The sequence below is a fragment of the Olea europaea genome, chromosome 13 (genome assembly GCF_002742605.1).
Source record: "Olea europaea var. sylvestris chromosome 13, O_europaea_v1, whole genome shotgun sequence".
Lineage (NCBI taxonomy): Eukaryota > Viridiplantae > Streptophyta > Magnoliopsida > Lamiales > Oleaceae > Olea > Olea europaea.
In genome coordinates, this window is record NC_036249.1 from 10,402,892 (window position 1) to 10,424,350 (window position 21,459).

General features: G+C 36.4%; 2 protein-coding genes across 2 annotated transcripts; both read right to left on the reverse strand.

The window, feature by feature from the left end:
- Nucleotides 1–7,930: 7,930 nt before the first annotated feature.
- LOC111407554 (probable LRR receptor-like serine/threonine-protein kinase At3g47570) lies at nt 7,931–10,864 on the reverse strand. Its single transcript, XM_023037117.1, has 2 exons — nt 9,662–10,864; nt 7,931–8,468 (listed from the first exon to the last, which is right to left on the reverse strand). Exons 1-2 carry the CDS (start codon nt 10,689–10,691, stop codon nt 8,071–8,073), a joined length of 1,428 nt encoding a protein of 475 aa, XP_022892885.1. The 5' UTR covers nt 10,692–10,864; the 3' UTR covers nt 7,931–8,070.
- LOC111408435 (LRR receptor-like serine/threonine-protein kinase EFR) lies at nt 10,864–12,343 on the reverse strand. Its single transcript, XM_023038195.1, has one exon. It carries the CDS (start codon nt 12,341–12,343, stop codon nt 10,913–10,915), a length of 1,431 nt encoding a protein of 476 aa, XP_022893963.1. The 3' UTR covers nt 10,864–10,912.
- Nucleotides 12,344–21,459: the final 9,116 nt, after the last annotated feature.

Here is a 21,459-nt window from a genome sequence, read left to right on the forward strand (position 1 = left end):
ATGAAAACTAAAAAGAAATCAAAATAAGAACTTTCATTCCGCCACTCGGAAGTAAACCAAGACAAATTGTTTGGTTTTGCAAATTGGTTTAAACTTTTTTCATCTTTTTTGTTGGGGGTTTCTATGTTGGACCTTTTTTATATATATATAATTCTTGGTTTTTGCTATCTTTGGTGACCATTTTTCTTCTTTTTTTACACGTAACCATTTTTTATCTTTTGTTTTGTTTCCTTTCTTTTCTTTTATTTCTTTATTTTGAGCCCTTTTTTCATTGATTATTGTTATCATTTTTCTAGTATTGTTGTTTTAACAAAATTAAAACTAACATTCTTCATTTTTTTTTTCAGGGATTCAACTTTTTGGAGTGCATCAAGGATTCTGAGGTTTGAGATTTTCTTCGTGTAGAAGTTAAATTTTTTGCCGTAATTATTTTATGAGTTCAAGAAATATATGCTCAAAATTGCAAGTCTTTTCCCGCACATTGAGGACCAAAGACTACCACATTTCGCTATCCCATACACTTTTTGTTGGGGACCAAGGAGTTGTTCCTTTGACCGTCCAAGACACTTTGTGTTAAGAACTAATGACATGCTCCTTTGATTGTCCAAGGTATTTTGTATTGAGGACCAAAGACTGGCTCCTTCAACCATCCAAGACACTTTGTATTGATGACCAAGAGCCGGCTCCTTCGACCATTCAGGGCACTTGGCATTGAGGATCAAGGACCGAGTCCTTCGACCCTCCAAGGCATCTTGTGTTCAGGACCAATGATCGGCTTCTTCGATCGTCCAAGGCACTTTGTGTTGAGGACCAAGGATCGACTCCTTCGATCGTCCAAGGCATTTTGTTTTGAGGACTAAGGACATATTCCTTCAACAGTCTAAGGCACTTTGTGTTGAGGACCAAAGACCCATTTCTTCGATTGTCCAAGGCACTTTGTGTCGAGGCCATTTACATAATTTGGAGGCTTGTAATTTTAGACGCTAAACGAATTTAAAAGATTTACAGCCCTTTTTTTTGCTAATTTTTTTGTAGGCATGGCTGAAACAAGTTCTAACGATAAAGTGTACTCTAATATAAACGAAATTGTTGAGCTAAAAAATCAAGGCAAAAGTTACTTGTGTTTTAAAGATACTGATGTGAAGAATATACCCAGCCTGGTCTATGAGGTGAACTTAAATTTAGCATCCATAAGCTAAGAACGAATCTTTCTCCTGACCTCCTAGGGCTATTGTTGAGTTGTATATGTCTACCATTAGTGAGTGCAATGAAAGTTTGAATACTGGCAAGTCCAACCTCCCTACAGACATCTTCTATTTCTATGTCTTTTGCCTCATCATTTCTAGAGCATGGAGTGTATCCCAAAGGCCATAATTTGTGAGAAGATTGACAACAAAGAAATACAATTGGGAAGTGCAGTTGCCGATCGGGGAGAGATTTCTTTTCTTCCAAAATTTTGGAAGTGGTCTTTATATGTCTAAAAACTTCTATTGAAAAGGAATCTTCGTGATTTAGCTTTTAAAGTCGATTCTGCTACAAAAGATTATCATCGTCCAAACTCTATCTATAGATCTCTTTGTGAGGTTTGGTGTCTAGAAATGTTGACCTTTGTGACTGTCAATGGTGAAATTGGCATTTCTCTTTGGGATATCCGCAAGATAAGTGGACTTTTGATCATGGGTCATTACTATGAGGAAGTAGTCTCAAGCCTTTTAGAGTTGATAGATCACCTTCCCAAGTCTTGTCTGTACCTCTTTAATATTTTCGCATTGATCACCAATGCTAATGAATCTGATTGGGCTACTCATGAAAATTGGATTGATTTTTGGTTTCAAGAGAATTGTTGTGCCCAGAATCCTCGACAACACAAAAAGTATAAGAATGCTATGAATTTAAATCCATTCAAGAGGCGTCATCAAAGAGCATCGAAGGAAATACGAAAGCCAGTGGTGGTTGATAGGCCGAGGGACATTACTCGTAGAGATCGACGACATTGGAGCCATTTGCCAGCATTGTGGTTTATGGAAGAAGAAGAGGAATTAGAGATAGCAACTTATCTTTCTTTGTGTCTCTGTCGCTTCAACCTTCCATCTGGGGATGAACGTACGAGAGTTTGGACTTAAAGCATCTTCTACGATGGCAGGTGGGTATACTTACAGCTTAGTTAAGCCCATATTATTGAGTATTTATAGAGGACTTGCATGAATGTCAAACCATCAATCAGACCTAGACTTGGCTCGATTTCATATTCATTTCCTGGACATTTCCTTTATATTTAGGTTGCAACTTATTTGTCTACAGTGTTTATGCTCATGTGGACAAAAGTTATTCTCGTCCTACAATCCGAAGATATGCTAACACTCTGAATGCTTTCCAGTCTTGGGAGAAAAATGTGGTTGATTGTTGAGACCTTATCCGTGGAACTATGGATGTCAATGACTTTTGTTGGAATCCATTTCCCTCATCGTCTCATTCTGATGTACGTGTGAATGACCGAGGTCTGTAGATACTTTAGAATTCGTGATGAGTATTCGATCTGGATTTGTTTCTTATCGCCGAGGAAATTCACCTTTCATTCTTGAGGCGTATAATGTAACGCCCTGACCCTTTGGGGACCGGAACGCTACTTACTTTACTTAACTAACCGGTGGTTTAGTCATAGGAGAATATGTTTTAGCGGAAACTTAATTTTTACAATGATAATTTTAACAACAACCTTTCGAATACTTTAAATAAAACACTGAATAAAAAAATAATGGAACGTTCTCGCGTTCAGCGTTATTCAGCGTTCAGCGTTCAGCGTTATTCACAACTTGTTCTCGCGTTCAGCGTTATTCAAATACTTTAAAGAAATGACATTGAAAACGTTCACAAAAATAAATAACTTGTTCATCGGGTTTTCCATGGGCTCGTTGCACCACTCTCCATCTTTTCCATCATCCAGGCCCAAGGTAGAATCATATCAATATGTAGAGAAGGGGTTAAACCCGTAAGTTAAAAAAACTCAATAGATATCATTGGTGCATTCGTGATCAAACTATATATTTCAAAGCTGTAACTTTAGAAACCTTTTCATAGTAGGATTTTTGGTAGAATCCCAAACACGTAGAGTCATGACTTAACACGACGCCTCGATCGGAAGTACATGACGTACCCGGAGGTACCATTAGATATGGAGGTGTATGCCGTACCGGAGGTACCATTAGACATGCAAACATTAACATAAATCTTCATTTGCTAGAAACTTATAACTTAACACGAATTAACACTTTGCACCTCTACCTACCTTGATTGATGCTTTGAACCTTGTTGAAAAATGCACTCCTTGATGTTTAAAAAAAACATTCCGTTGAGAATTGATATTTGGAAAACACTTCTTGATAGCACCAAAACTTCTAGGAAAAACTAATTTTCCTTCCTCTCCCTTCTCTTTTTTCTAGACTTGAAAACTCTCTCTTTTATGCTTAAAAGCTTTTGTCTTGGTGTGAAAAATGTGTATGCATTGAGGCCTATTTATAGGTAAAAATCTCACAACTTAAGGGCAAGTGAAGGGCCTAATACTCATTAATATGGGTGCCATTTATGTGGGAGTTATAAGTTTAAGAAGGTGCTAGAAAATCGTGTAGAAATTTGATTTTTCATATTCTATGTACTTCGGTTGATACTGTACAGCCTTTAGTATTTCTATCATAACTTCTTCTCACGATATCTAATTGAGGTAATTCAAAGTGCGTTGGAAAGCTAACTCAAAGAGCTACAAATTTCCTTTGGATATCATTTTTCGAGTCGAATGTTTTCTATGTCATGAATGGGTCTCAAATGAGACTAAAATTCTGAAGTATACTTTAGCCATCCAATATTCATGTCTTAGTGCCACTAAGGTGCTTAAAATTATTTGGGGTTCTACATCCCCTACAGCTTAATTAAAATTTCATCCATGAAATTTACCTTCTGATTGGACGAATAGTGTTGGATACTTGTTTTTGGCTTCTTCTTCCCCTTCCCAAGTGGCCTCTTCTATTTCATGATTATTCCATTGTATTTTGACCAATTGAATTTCTTCGTTCCTTAGTTTATGCACCTTTCGATCCAATATCATAATTGGTACCTCTTCATTGGATAAGTCCTTTTGTACTTCCATGGACTGATAGTTCACTACATGATTAGGATCATGCACGTATTTCTTGATCATTGATACATGGAACACGTTGTGCACTGCCGATAACCCAGGTGGGAGAGCTAACCGATAGGCTACATTTTCGACCCTATCAAGTATCTCGAAAGGTCCGATATAGCAGGGTCGTAGCTTTCCTTTCTTGCCAAGCCTAAGTACACCTTTCATCGGTGCCACTTTCAGAGCTTATGAAGGTAGACCAGTCGTCACCGATCTCATCTTAGACTCTAAGTCAGAATCCTAAACTTCCAAGTCACCTGTCATAATTTCATAAAAGGTTGGACGATTGGATGCGCTTGGTCTATCCATCCCCGAATAGACATAATTGATAGTGATTTCTCTGTCTACCTCGCACTCCACTGGGATGGCTCCTTCTGGAAGTTGAGGTCTAAACCCCTTAACTTAGAATTTACAAGCGTCGTGTATATTAGAAAATGTTTGTTTCTTCCCTACAATGGAAATTGGATCAAATTATCCAAATGAAACCATCGAGCAGACAACTGTTGGATTCTCTTCAATTTCAAGTTTGATCTTATTTTCTTTGTCAAAGCGAACAATAAGATCTTTCAAGACATAGGTGGCTAATGATTCTGTGAAATTTACAATATTTAGAATGATCGACCTTACCAATTTCCTCAAGTCTTTTTAGCACTAAAAGTTTGATTATCTCCTATTCAAAAAGCTAATCCAGAATTCGAGAAACTTCAGAATCTGAGAATGGATACTCCTTTGCTTCAAGTCCTTTTAGAGTCATATGATATCTGCTTTGGACTTGTCCTTTGTTAGATCTAAACTTAGGCTTTGGTTTTGGATTCGAGCTTGACCCCTGAAAAGCTGTCTTTGCAAGAACAGTAGAAAATCGTCATAACTTCTTTGGATTTACTTGGCTTGACGTCCTTTTTTATTTCTTTCTTAGATTCTTTTTTGTCACGTTGATCACTTGGTAAGTAACTCTCATGTCTTACAATTTGGCTATCCAGTTCATGAGCACATGTCGCTAATTCTTCGAATGAGCGAGGCATATTTGATTGGAGATTATAGAGTAATCTCCAATGCATACCTTGCGCACATATGTCGACGGAACATGCTTAGCTTATTTGTTCTTTGCAATTAAGCACGACATTCCTCCAGCGTTCGATGTACTCTACAACAGGCTCTTCTTTGCTTTGCTTCACTCGAGCAACTTCTAGAAGGCTAACAGTTTGCCGAGTGCTATAGAAGCGTGTTAGGATTTCCCGCTCGTGTTGATCCTAACTATCAATTGACCCAGCGGTAAGTCCATGTACCATTCAAATGTGGCACCTTTTAGGAAGTGTATGAACTGCTTCACTATGATGTCATTGTAAGTGTCTGCATTATTACACGTCTTAATAAGATGAGCAACATGTTGTTTTGGATTCTCCTTTCCATCAAAACATTGAAATTTCGGAGGTTGGTAACCAAGTGACATCTTCATTTTGTCGATCCAACGACTATAGGGCTTGGCATATACTAATGAAGATTGCAATAAACCACCATACTGTGCACGAATGGTATCCGTAATCATATATTGAAGTTGTTGAACGGATAGAGAGGCAAGAAAGAGTTGAGTGGCGTCACACAATATATTTTGAACAACTGTCTGATCATATATATCTTGCTTCTGTTAGCACTTTTGGACTTCTAGCTCTTTAGCCTTGGAAATCCCGAATTTTCGTGATCTTCTTTAACCAGTGGATTTTACAACTCTGGCCTGTGCATGAGCATAACAATCTGTGCATCTTTGTCTTCTAGTGACTTTGTTAATTTTTCAATGGCTAAAGTCATTTGTTGAATTCAGTCATCTAAGAGCGATGTCACTTCTGTGATCATCACTGGCTCAAATAATTCTTCAGATGAAGTATCATCTCCCACTTTTGCTGAGAAGTGGCATGAGAAGATCCAGACAAGGATCTACCACTGGAGATGGAGCCTAGATGAGAGCTTTTCGCCGAACTCATGGTCTTTTCAATTGAATGAGAGTTTGGCTTTTTAAAGGCAATTTTCATTTTGCCTTTGTTGGAGAATTTCTTCAATGGTGGGACCAATCGAGTTTTCCTAGTTTTTGTTTGAGCCTTGGTCGCATGGAAGAGTTCAACCAGTATCTCTCCAAGATGACTCATAGTTTGTTTTCACATTTTCGCTTGCTATTGCTGATGTAGTGGTTGAAACTTAACGATTCTGAGATCAAAAGATTAAAGGACAAGAAGGTCCTACTAGGCGTGCTAAGAAATTTGTACGACGAATTTCGTGTATTAAAATACAAAAATCGTTACAAAATTGTATTTTTGATAAATAAAGTGATATTTACCTTCTTGTAATTGCAAAATTGTAAAAATCATCTTATTAATGTTCTGAATATTTGAAGATGGGAGGCCATGCGGCTTAATCCTAGTTTTTGAGAATTTTGTTGAAATTTTGATTTGTTAATACTTGACTTGTCCGGCAATTGAGTTTTGAGGCTTGGACTTGTACTTGAATTTGATTGGATTTGAAGAAAACTTTGATCTTTTTGGACTTGGTTTGCACCCATTTGATTCGAAGAAGGTTTTGATCTTCTTGAGGTTCATCGGATTTAGGTTTGACAGGATTTCTTCCTTTCCTTCGGCTTTGGAATTTATTCAGCACCTCGTGATTGTCTTCTCAGCTTTCACTTCTTCCTTGCTTTTTTCCTTTCCTCCCTTATAGACCATTGATCCTATTTATAGGGAAAAATTCGTGCTACTTTTGATAATCACTCAATTATATTTAATTAAAAGGAATAATTAAATATTTATTTATTTAAAATGTGAGATGGTTCTTTGGGTTTTATAGACCTTAGTAGATTTCAATTTAATTGGGCTAATTATTTAAATCGACCCAATCCATTTTTTTTATTTTTTATGTCTACAGTGTGGATGAAAATGAGGTTTGAAAAATGGAGCCCGAACAAGGGCTAAGGTGGATACTTGACTTTTGTTAATTAATAGATCTTTGGACGAAAATTGTGCAAAGGTCCTTATACTGCACAAGTTTGAAAGATTTGGAATTAGCGTTGCTACAGATCAAAAGCTTGGATAAAATTTGCAAGAATTAATGATTTGAAACTGCGACTGCAGCTACTCCTTGAATTTAGTTTTGTTAAATAAGGCAAAATTTACATGGAGGTCATTAACAACAATAATCAATCAACCAACATTCTGACAAAATCAATCACGATTGGCAAGTTAGAAAAAATTCAAGCAATGAAAGATTACAGATTAAGTGGATGTAAAAACTTAAAAAAGTCCCATACTAACTTGCAATACTTAAAGACATTGAATATGTTTAAGACTACCACAGTAAAAACCACTAAGGAACATGAAATCTTGACCAGTGTGAAATTTGTCTTGGCTTGGGAAGATGAAAAAAATGCTTTGGAAAGAAAATGTGTGATCTTAGATAACAGAAAGTCTTGCAAATTTAGAATAGTCCATGAATGCCTGTATAAGTGGATAAGTTTATAACTTATTGTGTTGAATCTCTCATGAGTGAAGTGAGGAAATAGATTAAAAAGGAATCAGTCATGTCTACTCTTGCACTCAATCGAATATTCTTCAATAATATTTAGATTTATTAAATATTTTAGCTTCTGCATCCCTACATACTTGGTAGCATGAATGAAAAGCATTAGACAACATAATAAATATATATAAACTAAAATCATATTTATTATATTGTTTAAAATTGCATATTAAACATAAACACAAGAGACTGACATTTTCTAAAGAGGACAAGCTAGCATTTTCCCACTATATTTACAAGCAGATACAAGTCTACTTCAGAAAAGAAGAGACATAAAGTAGTAATCTAATAACCCATGTTTCCTGTTAATAAAATATACTCTCAGTTTGCTTTCTTTATAAATTTGGCTCTGTGGATTCCAATTCCAAGATAACATGTTTGATGTAGTGTAGCTCGCTTACAACATCGCTGATATGCATTCTTTCTCTTGCCATAGCCACAGAACACATCAGTCCGATTTCAAATACAGAAACCAGGCACTCCTTCATTTCGTGGATCCTTTGATTTTGTTCATTTCCATTTGTAATATTTGTTATTTTGCTTTCTTCAACAAGTGCCGGATCCATGATATCTACTACACAATCCGGCAGAGATGCCTTGACAAAATTATGAAGGTGAAGACCATCTTTAAACAAGTCATTGGTAGGCTGCTTTCCAGTAAACATCTCCAGGAGGAGGATTCCAAAGCTGTAAACATCACCTGATGGTGATGGCTGACTTCCTAATCCATACTCTGCAAGACGTAACGTTTTGCTTAAATTGCACAAGAGAAGTGGACATGGGGGTATCCCGTCCCTTCGGCCCAAATGTCCATTAAAAAAAAAAAATTAAGTAAATTATTTTTTTATGTGCAATATTTTTATTTATACGTATTAACCCGTGTTGAATTTTTTCTTGGATCCGCCACTGGAAGTGGAGTTTAAGCATGTAAAAGAACTTAAATCCTCTTCAAGCAGGAGATCTAGTGAAATGGTACTACTCTCTGCAGTTATTCTGATCTCATGATTTTGTTTGCATGAATTCTTGAATAATGCTTTCTTGCCAGATGAATTTACCACCTTGGATGACAGATGCATTGGTGACAGTTACTGATTGATGGAAATTTTTTATTTTTTTTAAACCAGCCAATGATAGACTGCCATGTGGCATTCTGTTAACCAAGATGGTAAAATTTCATGGCAATGTAGCAAGGATTTCTTATAAGGAGATGCATAATACTGAAGTGGTAACAGAAAAATCTTATAGAAGAAAGAATAGTTCCCCTAATTCTAATCGCGGAAGATCAGACAATAATATAAAGAGAAGAGGCGACTGTTCAATTTTATGCACCCCTTCTGTACACTATTCTGTAGATTGATGCATATATTATCTTGGGATAGGTTAGTGCTTTATTCATAACGTAACAATTACAGATAGAAGATTATGCGAGACACGCGTTACAACGGCTGGGAAAAAGGGTTGCAATCCCCCAAGGGTAAGCTAACCCCAAAAACCTGTCCTCAGTCCTGAAAATCTTACTGGTCATCCTGACTACAATTTTCTCATAAGTGAACTAAAAAGATGACAATCTTATAAGCTGTGTTATGCAAGCCATCTAACTCATTTTCTGAGGTCAAGTTGTGTTTCCTCTCCTAAGTCCGTTTTATTTTTATTTCTGTCCCGTATTTAAATAACAGAAATGAAAAAAACAAAGGAAAAAAAAAGCCGGCTACTGCTTCTAGCAGACTCTTCTATTGATAACTACTATACCAAGCAACATAATAGCTAATGACTTGTACCACAACATACGAAACATAGTCATCAATAATATGAATATCTTCTCGTCATAATAGTCGTTTTATCTTTTGACTTTGGATGGATGGAGGAAAGTGAGGGATGAATTGCAGTGGAAGACCATAGATCTATACTGCTAAAAACCATACATACCTGGAGCTGTGTAACCAACGGTTCCTTTCACAGCAGTAGAGCTAGATTGATTCCCTGAAATATTTTCTGTTGGGAGGAATTTTGCTATACCAAAGTCTGCTACATGACCAACCATTTCACTATCCAACAGAACATTGCTTGGCTTGAGATCACGGTGAATTATGGGATTATGACACTGATTGTGAAGATAGTCTAGCGCTGAAGCAATGTCAATAGCTATGTTTATCCTCTGCAGAAGGTTTAACTTGTGGAACTTCTGGATAGATAGTTCATTGTCTGAGTGTAACCATTTCTCCAGACAATCATTATCCATGAATTCATAGATCAGAGCCCTGAAATCATCCCCTTTATTGTCAATACCTGAACAAGCACTTAGGACCTTGACAAGATTCCGATGTTTAACATTCCTCAGGGCTTCACATTCCACCATGAAACTCTTGGAAGCTCCACGTTGCAAAAGATTAAATACCTTCACAGCAACAATGGTTTCAGTACATTCAAGAATTCCTTTGTACACAGATGAAAAGCTTCCTACACCAATCAAATTCGCTGAAGAGAAACCATCAGTTGCTCGATAGAGGCTGTGATAGGAAACTTTGAAGAAAGAGCCTCTCGAGGAGTCGCCAAAATTTACCTTACTTGTCTTAGACCAGTAAAGGAACACTAAACCCACCAACAAGCTCGACCCCAAAAGAGCAGAAACTATGGAAACCATTAATGTAAAGGTTAAGGTTGAGATAAACTTTGTGGAATGTTTCGTGGTGCATCGAGGAACCTTTAGGTCTGGTGTACCCCCACAAAGCTTTGGATTACCAGTCACAGAAAATTTATTTGCATTCTTAAATATGCCTTCTTCTGGTAATACACCCTGAAGATCGTTAAAAGAAAGATTCAGAAACTGCAGATCAAAGCTTCCCAAATATTCTGGAATTTGGCCTGATAGATTGTTCTGAGAAATATCAAGATATCTTAGACCTCTCAAAGAACTAAAGGATGAAGGAATGCTTCCATAAAAGAAGTTCTTTTCCATGTAAAGTTTTTCCAAACTTTCACAACGACCGACGGAACTAGGGATCTCATCAGATAAATTATTCCTCGAAACAACCAACTCATTTAAATTTTCCAATGTTCCAACTTCAGTAGGAAGGGAACCAACTAATTGGTTGTTTGATAAGTCTAAATATAGCACTAAAGAAGGTAGATCAAAAACTTGCGGAGGAATTATGCCACTAAGTTTGTTTTGGGATAAATTTAGTGCTTGCAATGTTTGGCACAGTCCCAGAGTAGATGGATCTCACCATAAAATTTGTTGTCATCCAGGTGGAGCTTAGTTAGCAGACTTAAATTTCCTAAGAAGGTAGGAGTGTTCCCTGATAAATGGTTGTGTGAAAGGTCCAAAATCCGTATACTTCGTAGCTTTCCAACCTCAATGGGGATTATGCCCGTGAATTGGTTGCCCCTCATATCAATATCGATCAAGTTGACGAAATTTCCTATCCAATTTGGAATTCTTCCTGACAGTTGATTGTCACTTACCAACAGCCCTGTGAGCTTTGTTGAGAGATTTCCAAAAGATTCAGGTAATTCCCCTCCAAAGTTGTTATCATATAGATCCAATTCTTCCAAATTAGAGGCATTTGTCAAAGTGGAGATGAAGCTTAGATCATTGGAGTCGCCACTTCCCAGGTGATTGCCAGAGATATCTAGACGATTAAGTTTATGCAACTCTGCCAAATTAGGAACGCTGCCTGTAAATTTGTTGCCTCCAATGAAAAGAGACTGAAGATTTGACATATTGGACATCGAAAGGGGAATTGTTCCTGTAAACTGGTTATCCGCAATGGCAAAATAATATAGGTTTGGAAGAGTAAAGCCTAGATAAGATGGAAGTGTCCCTTGAATTTGGTTCAGAGGTGCAAAAATAGTTGTAAGCACAGAGAGATTGAATATTGTTTGGGGGAAGGTACCAGACAATTTGTTTTCACTTATTCCAATATATTCTAGCCTTTTCAGCTGTCCTAGCTCATTTGGAATGCTCCCAGTGAGACTGTTGGAAGCAAACCCAAGAATCTGAAGAGACGATAAGTTCCCAAAAGAAGGAGGTATGCTGCCTGTGAGGTTGTTTAATGCAGCACGGATCAGCCTAAGGTTCGAGAGAGAGCTGAACTCCCTAGGAATCTTTCCTACTAGACGGTTTCGAGACAGCTGGATTTCCACGAGACTGGAGCAATTAGAAAGGCTGGTTGGAATCTCACCGTCAAGTGAATTGTTCCTCAACCACAAAATTCTTAATCTCTTTAAGCCTCCGAGTTCTTGAGGAATTTCTCCAGTGAAACTATTGTTATCAAGAACCAGTTGGTGAAGATAGCTCAAATTTCCAATGTAGGGCGACATAGACCCCCATAGTTTCTGGTGTTGCAGGTTTAAGGTAGTGACTCGTTGGTGTCTGGCGCTGCATATCACACCCCGCCACAGGCAGAAATGTACAGAATCATTCCATGAGCTCAACACCTCAAAAGGATCGTCAGTTATCCGGTCCTTGAAAGCAAGCAGCGCTGCTCGGTCTGTCTCATTTGCACCATCTGTAGCATTTGTCAAATGAAGAAAGCCTAAAACCAAACAAAGGAGAAAAATATTTTTCCAGTAAGCAACTAAAAGGAGAAGCAACCTTGCCAATTTCATCTGGATCTTGAAAACTAAGTTTAAGATTTTCTGGCTAAATTTGTTCAAGTGCTGGAGAATAAACAAAATATATAAGTAAAATGACACCGGAGGTTGTTGAAAGTTGTCATCTGAAGATTTTTTAACCTTATCACTCCATAGTTAAAAAAGGGATTGAAAGGCTACGGAGAAAATTGGCAATCATTAAATAATACTACATGCCCATGAACATCTGCACATATGTTCAGATTCTTATTAAAAATTCAGAACATTGTTGTGCTTACAGATATTCCCTCATTCGTAGTCAAATATTACACTAATGAAAATGACAGATTTTTAATTTTATAGCTTGTTATATTCTCTTGACATTTTAGGATGTGGCCCTGGTATTACCGGGGATGGACCCACTAAGGGACGAGTGGGGCCGGCCGCCCCCACTGAATATCTAGAACCTTCAATTCGACCTTGTTAAATTTAAATTTTTAGAATTTTTTTTTTTTTTTTTTTTGGTTTTTTCACAATTTATTTTAGTCAATTTTCCGTCTCACCACCACTGAAAAATAATTTTGGGTCCGCCCTTGGGTATTACCCACCTATAGGGCATCGGTGCCCGTGTAATACTAGGGCCCATGTGGCCCTGGTAACCAAGCATCACTCGGCATTTTAATATGTTTTCAACCATACACCTGTAACATTTTATTCTAGATACACATTATGTAAAAAAATCAGATAAATGATACCTTAAGATATCTTATTTGATCTTTTTTATCTCGTTAAACAGTAGAAACATATCAAAATGAGATCTCAAACAAAATTCAGTCAATCATGAACAAATATATCAAAGATTAACGAAATCAACAATTGCAAATTGATTAGGATGTTGTATTTATTTCTATTAAGTGGACTAGCAGTGACATTTTTTTTAATTTTTTTAAATTTTTTTTTTTTTTTTTTTTTGGTTTTTTCACAATTTATTTTAGTCAATTTTCCGTCTCACCACCACTGAAAAATAATTTTGGGTCCGCCCTTGGGTATTACCCACCTATAGGGCATCGGTGCCCGTGTAATACTAGGGCCCATGTGGCCCTGGTAACCAAGCATCACTCGGCATTTTAATATGTTTTCAACCATACACCTGTAACATTTTATTCTAGATACACATTATGTAAAAAAATCAGATAAATGATACCTTAAGATATCTTATTTGATCTTTTTTATCTCGTTAAACAGTAGAAACATATCAAAATGAGATCTCAAACAAAATTCAGTCAATCATGAACAAATATATCAAAGATTAACGAAATCAACAATTGCAAATTGATTAGGATGTTGTATTTATTTCTATTAAGTGGACTAGCAGTGACATTTTGTCATTGGGTCCATAATGGGATGGGCCATTTTAACACACATATGGAGGCCCCTACCCTCACCCCACTTAAAATAAAAGTAGCCCATCGAATTTAATTTATCTTTGCCCTCCACCCCTTCCTCGGGACACAACAAAAAGGAAAAAGGGAGCTGAGGTTATTTATTTCGATAGAAGGAAATTTTTTCTTGCAGAAACCCTAAATATTTCATGAAAAATCAATGACAGGCTATTGGAGGTATGATTTCTCTCCACTTTGTTGAATACATGCTATGACTTAAGAGGAGATTATTACATCTATTGAATATAACAATTGGTATCAAACTTGTCTTCTCATTTTTATGGCTGATATCTTACATTGCAAAATTTCTCTCCTTTATTTGTTTATGAATTTTGTGATATTGCTTCATACTTGTTAATATGAGAAAAGAAATGGATAATCCCTTTTTCACACACACAAAAACACACTCACACACATATATAATGGTAGGATGCTTAGGATGATGAAGATAATGGATAATCGTTTGGCGCTTGATGGCCTAATTCTATCCTCTCGATAATAGGCATTTTAAATTTTTCTATTTAATTATTTTGCTTTGTCATGCGTAAGAGCCTTTCATGTATCTTGGGCTCTAGCATAGTACGTAAGAGTATTTTTTTGAATAAGACTCTAGAACTGATATTAAATTTCCTCATGGATACATTTATGGGTGTATGATTCTTGATCCATATGCTTAATAAATTTTATTGTATTGTCCTTAGCTTATGGCAATGCGGCTTTGTCTACTCTCGAGAGTCTAACAGGAACTAATTATGAGGATTGGAATGTGTCTCTCACTATTAATTTAGCTATCATGAATTTGGATTGGCTTTAAGGTTGATGCACCTACCAAACCCACAAGTTCTGCTATCGAAAAGACTTTTTATGAGCAATGGGTACATTCCAATAGGACTTATATCATGATCATGAAGTGTACAATAGACAAGTCTGTTAGGCAGAGCATTGGTGATACATATAATGCCAAAGAGTATCTAGAGGCTATTGGGAAGAAATTTACTAACTTTGATAAGGCAGAAAAGAGAACTTTGATGAAACTTCTTACTACCAGAACCTCAAGATACTCTTGTGATTTGGAGTGGCTATGTATCCACCTCTCGTAGGACTAGTCATGATAAATTATTGGCCATGCTTCCGCTTAATGATATTATTCTAAGCCCCCGTTCGAGCCCCATTATTTCTCATTACATTAAATTAAATTTCTCTCTCTCCTACTTTTAACCACACAATCTTCAATAAAATAATATTACACGTAAATCAAAAACATTTCAACCACTCATTTTTAAAAAAAAAAAACCATTCATCTCATTATAATTTACAAATAATGGGGCTCAAACGGCCCCTAAGATCCATAGGAATAGTGAATTTGCCTTGTTAGCAGATGGTTAAGTGTTCGGAACTCGAGGACCTAATTCCATCCTCTTGATGGTTGGTCATTTTAGGTCCTTGTATTTAATTATTTTGCTTTGCCATGAGTAAGAGCCTTCCGTGTATCTTGGGCTCTAGCCTAGTGTAAGAGAATTTTTTGAATCAAACTCTAGCATGGATATAAAATTGCCTAGTGGATACATTTATGGATGCATGATTCTTGTTCCATATGCTTAATGAATTTTATTGTATTTTCCTTAGCTCATGGTAATATCGCTCGCTCGCTCGCGCTCTCTCTCTCTCTCTCTCTCTCTCTCTCTACCATCAAGAGTCTAGTGGGAACCAATTATGAGGATTGGAATGAGTCTCTCACCATTAATTTGGCTATCATGAATTTGGATTTGGCTTTGATGGTTTATGTACCTACCAAACCCACTAGTGAAAGTTATGCAACCGAAAAGACTTTTTATTCACAATGGTGCATTACAATATGACTTGTCTTATGATCATGAAGTTTATTATAGACAAGTCTATCTGGCAGAGCATAACTGATACAAATAATGACAAAGAGTATCTTGAGGTTGTTAGGAAGAAATTTACTAAGTTTGATAGTCCAGAAAAGGGAACTTTGATGAAACTTCTTACTACTACAACCTATGATGAGGTTAGCGAAGTCAGAAACCACATTATGAAGCTTATTCATTTCTTAACAAGCTAGAAGGAATGAAAATTGAGTTAGTAGATAGTTTTCTTGTATAGCAATTGCTTGAATCTTTGTCATTTCAGTTTGATGTACTCAAAACTATTTATAATGCTCAGAAAGAAGAATGGAGCTTGAGAAAATGACTACTATTGTAACTCAAGAAGATGAGATGATGAAAAATGCCAAGTTTTACGTTACTTTAATAGTAACTGCTGATAAAGAGAAGAAAAAAAATTTCGAAGGTAAAAGCAGCAACTTCCATAAGATAAAATAATTTGAGAGACCTCCCCAACAAGCTACTATGAGTGTTCCAGATGGGCATAAGAAAGAAGGTTTCAAGAGCAAGTATAACTTCTGACAAAAGGTTGATTGGCTTGGTTAGACAAGAAAGGTACACGTTCGCTATTAGTGTGTTTTGAGTCTAATCTACTCGATGTGCCTTCTGATACTTGGTGGCTAGATACTGGTGCAACCATTCTACGACAAATTCTTTTATAGGAATTAAAGAACTGTAGAAGACAATTTGATATAAAGTCAGTAGTAAATATAGGCAATGGGGTAAAGGTTAAATTTGAACATATTGGTACAGTCAGACTTATGTTGGCTTCTAAACATGTTTTGAACTTGTTTGATACTGCTTTTATACCTTTTATCTGAAGAAATCTTATCTCTATTTCTATTTTGAACAAATGTGGATATGGTTTTCATTTTGAACTGGAAATGTTGCAATTTATTATGATTCTATTGTGGTTGGTACTACTACTTTATATGATGGTTTGTATAGAATTAACTTGTTTTCTATTTTAAATTCTATTTTTTGTATCTCTATTGTGAATGATGTAGTTGCTTTAAACATAATAGATCCAATTGAAAATCTTCTATGTTATGGCATTGAAGGTTGGGTCATATTTTTAAAAAAAGAATGGAAATGTTGATTAAAGATGGTATACTCGTTGACTTGGGTTTTTCTAATTTAGAAACTTGTGTTGCTTGTATCAAAGGGAAGCTTCCAGTAACAACCAAATAAACAAAAGATTAGTGAAGTGTGGAAATTTTGGATTTAATTCATACTCATGTTTGTGATCCCATTTTACATGTGGCTTTGGGATATTATAGGTACTTCATTATCTTTATTGATGATTATTCTCACTATGGATATATTGAGCTCGTTAGAGAAAAATCAGACTCGTTGGAAGCTTTTAAGGCTTTCAAGGTTGTTGTGAAACTCTAGAAAAACAAGAAAATCAAAGCGGTAAGATCAGATAGAGAAGGTGAGTTTTATGGGAGATATGATGAAACTAGTAGAAATCCTGGACATTTTGCTAGATTTCTCGAGGCATGTGATATCGAGGCTCAGTACACAATGCCTGAAACTCCTGAACAGAATGGTATTGCAATAAGGAGAAGTCATACTCTAGTGGACATGGTGTGATGTATGGTTAGTCATTCCACCTTGCCTGATTTTTTGTGTGGCGAGGCTTTAAAAATTGATGCCTACATTCGGAATCAATACCTAGTAAGTCAATTCCTAAAACTCCTTATGAGTTATGGTCGGGTAAAAGCCCTAATTTGCATCATCTTCGTGTTTGGGTTTGTAAAGCAGAAATTAAGCCTTATAATCCCTAGCAGAAGAAACTTGATCCTAAGACTATTACAAATATTTTGTTGGTGTTAGGTCTAAATGTGTTATTGGCAATTCTGTGAACAAAATGGGTTTAATCGTATGTTTGTAAAAGTCAGGGACTCAATTGAACATTCTTGTAAAAGTCAAGGACTTGAGGTGCAATTTTGTATAGATGAGGTAAATTAGTGTTTGAGTCGTTAAAGGAGTCCAAGATATCCAAGAAGATCACATAAGATCATCGGAATGCAATTGGAAGTCTAAAAGATATCAAAGAGCCGCACAAATTATGTTTCGGATTTTCAGTCTTCACTTGGAACACATTTTACACATAGAAAAAGTTGGAATTTGGACAAGGCTATTTCTAGAAGAATTGTAGCCCTTTGAGTTATCTGTTCAAAAAAACTTGAATCACCTCAATCTGACATCAGAAGAGAAAGTTATGATGAAAATACTAACAACTACTCAGCAGTCACTCGACTTTCGCTCGACCCTCGCTCGAGCGATAATAACAGAATGGGTCTCGCTAGAGTTTCGCCCCACCCTCGCTCGAGCGACCGTTCTATGAGAAAAAAACCCTAGTACGCATTTTTAAGTGTTTTACTCGGCCCATACTATAAATACCTAAGCCCTAACACGAATTTTGGCGTGGTTGCTCATTGTGCCTCTCTTGAAAAACATCTTCTACTCCATTCTTGAAGAGATCCAAGGCAAATCAATTGAAGATCCAAGATAATATTCTTCTTCTACATCTTCTTCAAGAGATCCAAGACAATATTGATTGAAGATTTTATCTATGCAATTCTTGTGATCCGGCAACCATTTCTTGGGAAAACATCAAACATTCTTGAAGACAAACACCTGGCTTCCTCAACTGATTGAAGGAAGGAACTCTCTCTTTGGTGGATTGAGAGAGTGGTGCAAGGTGCAGTTACAAGCACAAGAACAGGAGGTTCTTGGCGTTCCACTTGTGAGGATATTCAGTACAAGATCAGAAGACTGTAGGAGACAGCAGATTGGGCTGCAGGAGGTGGACTTAGGAGTCTAGAGAGTCTACGCAGTAGATCGTCAGGCTGTTACAGTGGATCTTGATGGGTTCTTTGATTGGCGAATCATTGTAATCTCTGAAGTATCGTTAGTGGAGGTAACTGGCTTGTGCCCGGAGTTTTTCCCGTGTTGGGTTTGTCCGTCAACAATTCTTGCGTTGATTTTGTTTTTACTACTTTCAGTTATTTAGTATAATATGCGGTAATTCAACATAGGATTAAATTGGATTGTATGTCTAATCATCTAGATAACTAACAAAAGTGACTTGTTGCTTTAGTTAGATTAATTCCGCACGTAAGATCGAATTGGTAATTGGAACGTACACTTGGTAAATGCTTAAAATTTGAATTTGACGTTGTATAGCGTTCCCGTGAACTTTCTAAGTGTAGTAGCGCGTTCCTAGAACTTTCAGTTGGCTATTGTTTGGGGTCAAGAGGCTATAGATTTTATTGTACTTCTAATGTTACTAAAGTTATTAAGCTCTTGTTTAAGCCCCATTTTAGAGAAAAAAAAAAAAGCTTTTTTGAATAGTGTATTGATAAAAATGTATGGATAAAAAACAAGAAAAAATTTTGAATTTTCATGTAATATTATTTTATAGAAAAATATATGGCTAAACTGATGTCATAACATTGCTTAAGAATGCATTTTTTTTATGAATGGGGTCAAAACAAGTGCTAAATCTAATTGAGCCATTTTCTTCGAGAATGTTAGTGATTGTGGCAGCCTCTAGCAACATGAAGTTGTGTTTAAGGAGGAGCGTGTTGTTATACCTACTCAAGTTATTTCTCCATCAGTGCTTGTACCACTATTAATAGAGGGAACCAGCACTGTTGTTTAAGACCTTGTTGTTGACAATGAGGTTGATGATTGATGTGGGATGTGGGGGCTAATGATATTGTTTTGAGGAGATCACAAAGAATTTGCAGACCAACAATTTCTAATAATTATATTGTCTATATGCAGGAGCATGAGTTTGATGTTGGCATGTCCCTTGATCCATTCTCTTTTAAGGAGACCATCGATAGTCCTTAATCTTCATATTGGATGGATGTTGTGCATGATGAGATGCATGACTGTGTCAAAATAGTGTATGGGACTTGGTTGAGCTACATCATGGCTATTGACCTATTGGTTGCAAATGGGTTTTCTAGAAAAAGTATAATTTTGAAGGTCGGGTAGAAAGCTAGGTTTGTTGTTAAGGGCTTTAACTAAAGATAATGAATTGATTATAAGGACACTTTCCCGTCAGTTTCTACCAAGGATTCCTTTCGGATTATTATGGCACTTGTGGCTCATTTTGATCTCGAGTTGCATCAAATAGATGTCAAGATAGCTTTTCTTAATGGATGTTTATCTGAGGATGTGTACATGATGCAACCAGGTGGTTTTCAAGTAGATGGAAAGGAAAACAAGGTGTGTAAGCTTAAAAGTCTATTTATGGGTTTAGGCAGACATTGAGACAATGGAACCAAAAATTTGTTGAGATGGTCGCTTCTTTCAGTTTCAAGAAAAATGTTGTTGATAAATGCATATACTTACGGGTCAATGGGAGTAAGTGTATCTTAATTGTTCTTTATGTTGATGGTATATTACTCGCCGCAACTGACATTGAGATTTTGTGTGAGAGAAAACGTGTGTTGTTATCTCATTTTGATATAAAGGATATTGGTGAGGCCTCTTATGTTTTGGCCTTCTAGATTTTTTGTGAGAGATCTAGAGACGTTCTTTGATTACCTTAAAAAAGCTACATTGATCGAGTTTTAAGTAGGTTTAATATGCATTTTTGTTCTCATGGTAAGGCTCCTATTCTAAAAGGTGATAAATTTTCTAAGTCTCAATGCCCTCGGGGATGATAATGAGAGTACTCAAATGCAAATAGTACCATATTCATCAATTGTGGGTGGTTTGATATATGCTCAAGCATGTTCATGTCCTGATGATGTTTATGTTGTTGGTGTACTTGGAAGATACTTGAGTGATCCTAATTTGGTCCACTGAAAAGCTGCAAAGAAAGTAATTAGGTACTTGCAAGGAAGTAAAGAACTTGTGCTTAATATCGGCGATCTGATATTCTTGATATAGTTGGGTATTCTGATGTTGATTTTTGCAGGTGTTTAGATGACAGGAAATCAACTTCTGGTTATGTTTTTGTGATGGTAGGAGGAGCTTTTTTTTTTTTTTTTTTTTTTGAGAAGTTCCTTATTGCTTCCTCTACAATGAATGCAAAGTATGTGGCTTATTATGAGGTTACATATTAGGCTATGTGGTTGCAAAACTTTATCTTCGAGCTAGGTGTTGTGAACACCATTTCGAGGCCGCTGAAGATATTTTGTTACAATTTTGCAACAACTGCTTTCTCTCGATACACTAAGAGCTCTTCTTCTAAGCATATTGATATTAAGTACTTGTTTGTTAGAGAGAAAATAACGGAGTCTTATATTTATTTTGAGCATATTTTCCACAGAATTATGTTAGCTGACCCACTGACTAAAAGTTTAGCTCCAAAACTATTTCAAGAGTACGTGATTCATTTGGGATTGTTAGAGTCTTTTGTTGTATTTAGTTAGTGGGAGTTCTACAATCATTGATTGTTTGGCTATATTATTTAGGCTAATTTTCTTTTAAATACAGCAATGTCAATTAATGCTTGAGTCTCACACATTTTGGGCAGGGCAACGTTCATATATAATGAGACATTATGTTTAGTCTCGTTCCTGAATCAAGCATATTCTAGACAAGGCGTACTTTATGTATTGAGACATTTTGGTTAGTCTTGTGCCTGAGTCACATGCATATTGGATGATGCAAAATTGGTGTACTCAGACATTTTGGTTAGTCTAATGCATGAGTCACGCACATTATGGATAAGGTCTATTATCTATAAGAGACAGTCAGTTTTAGTCTATGTTGAGTCATTGGACTATGTGCTACAATTGCATTTTGGACAAGGCTTATTGTTTTAAAGACATTC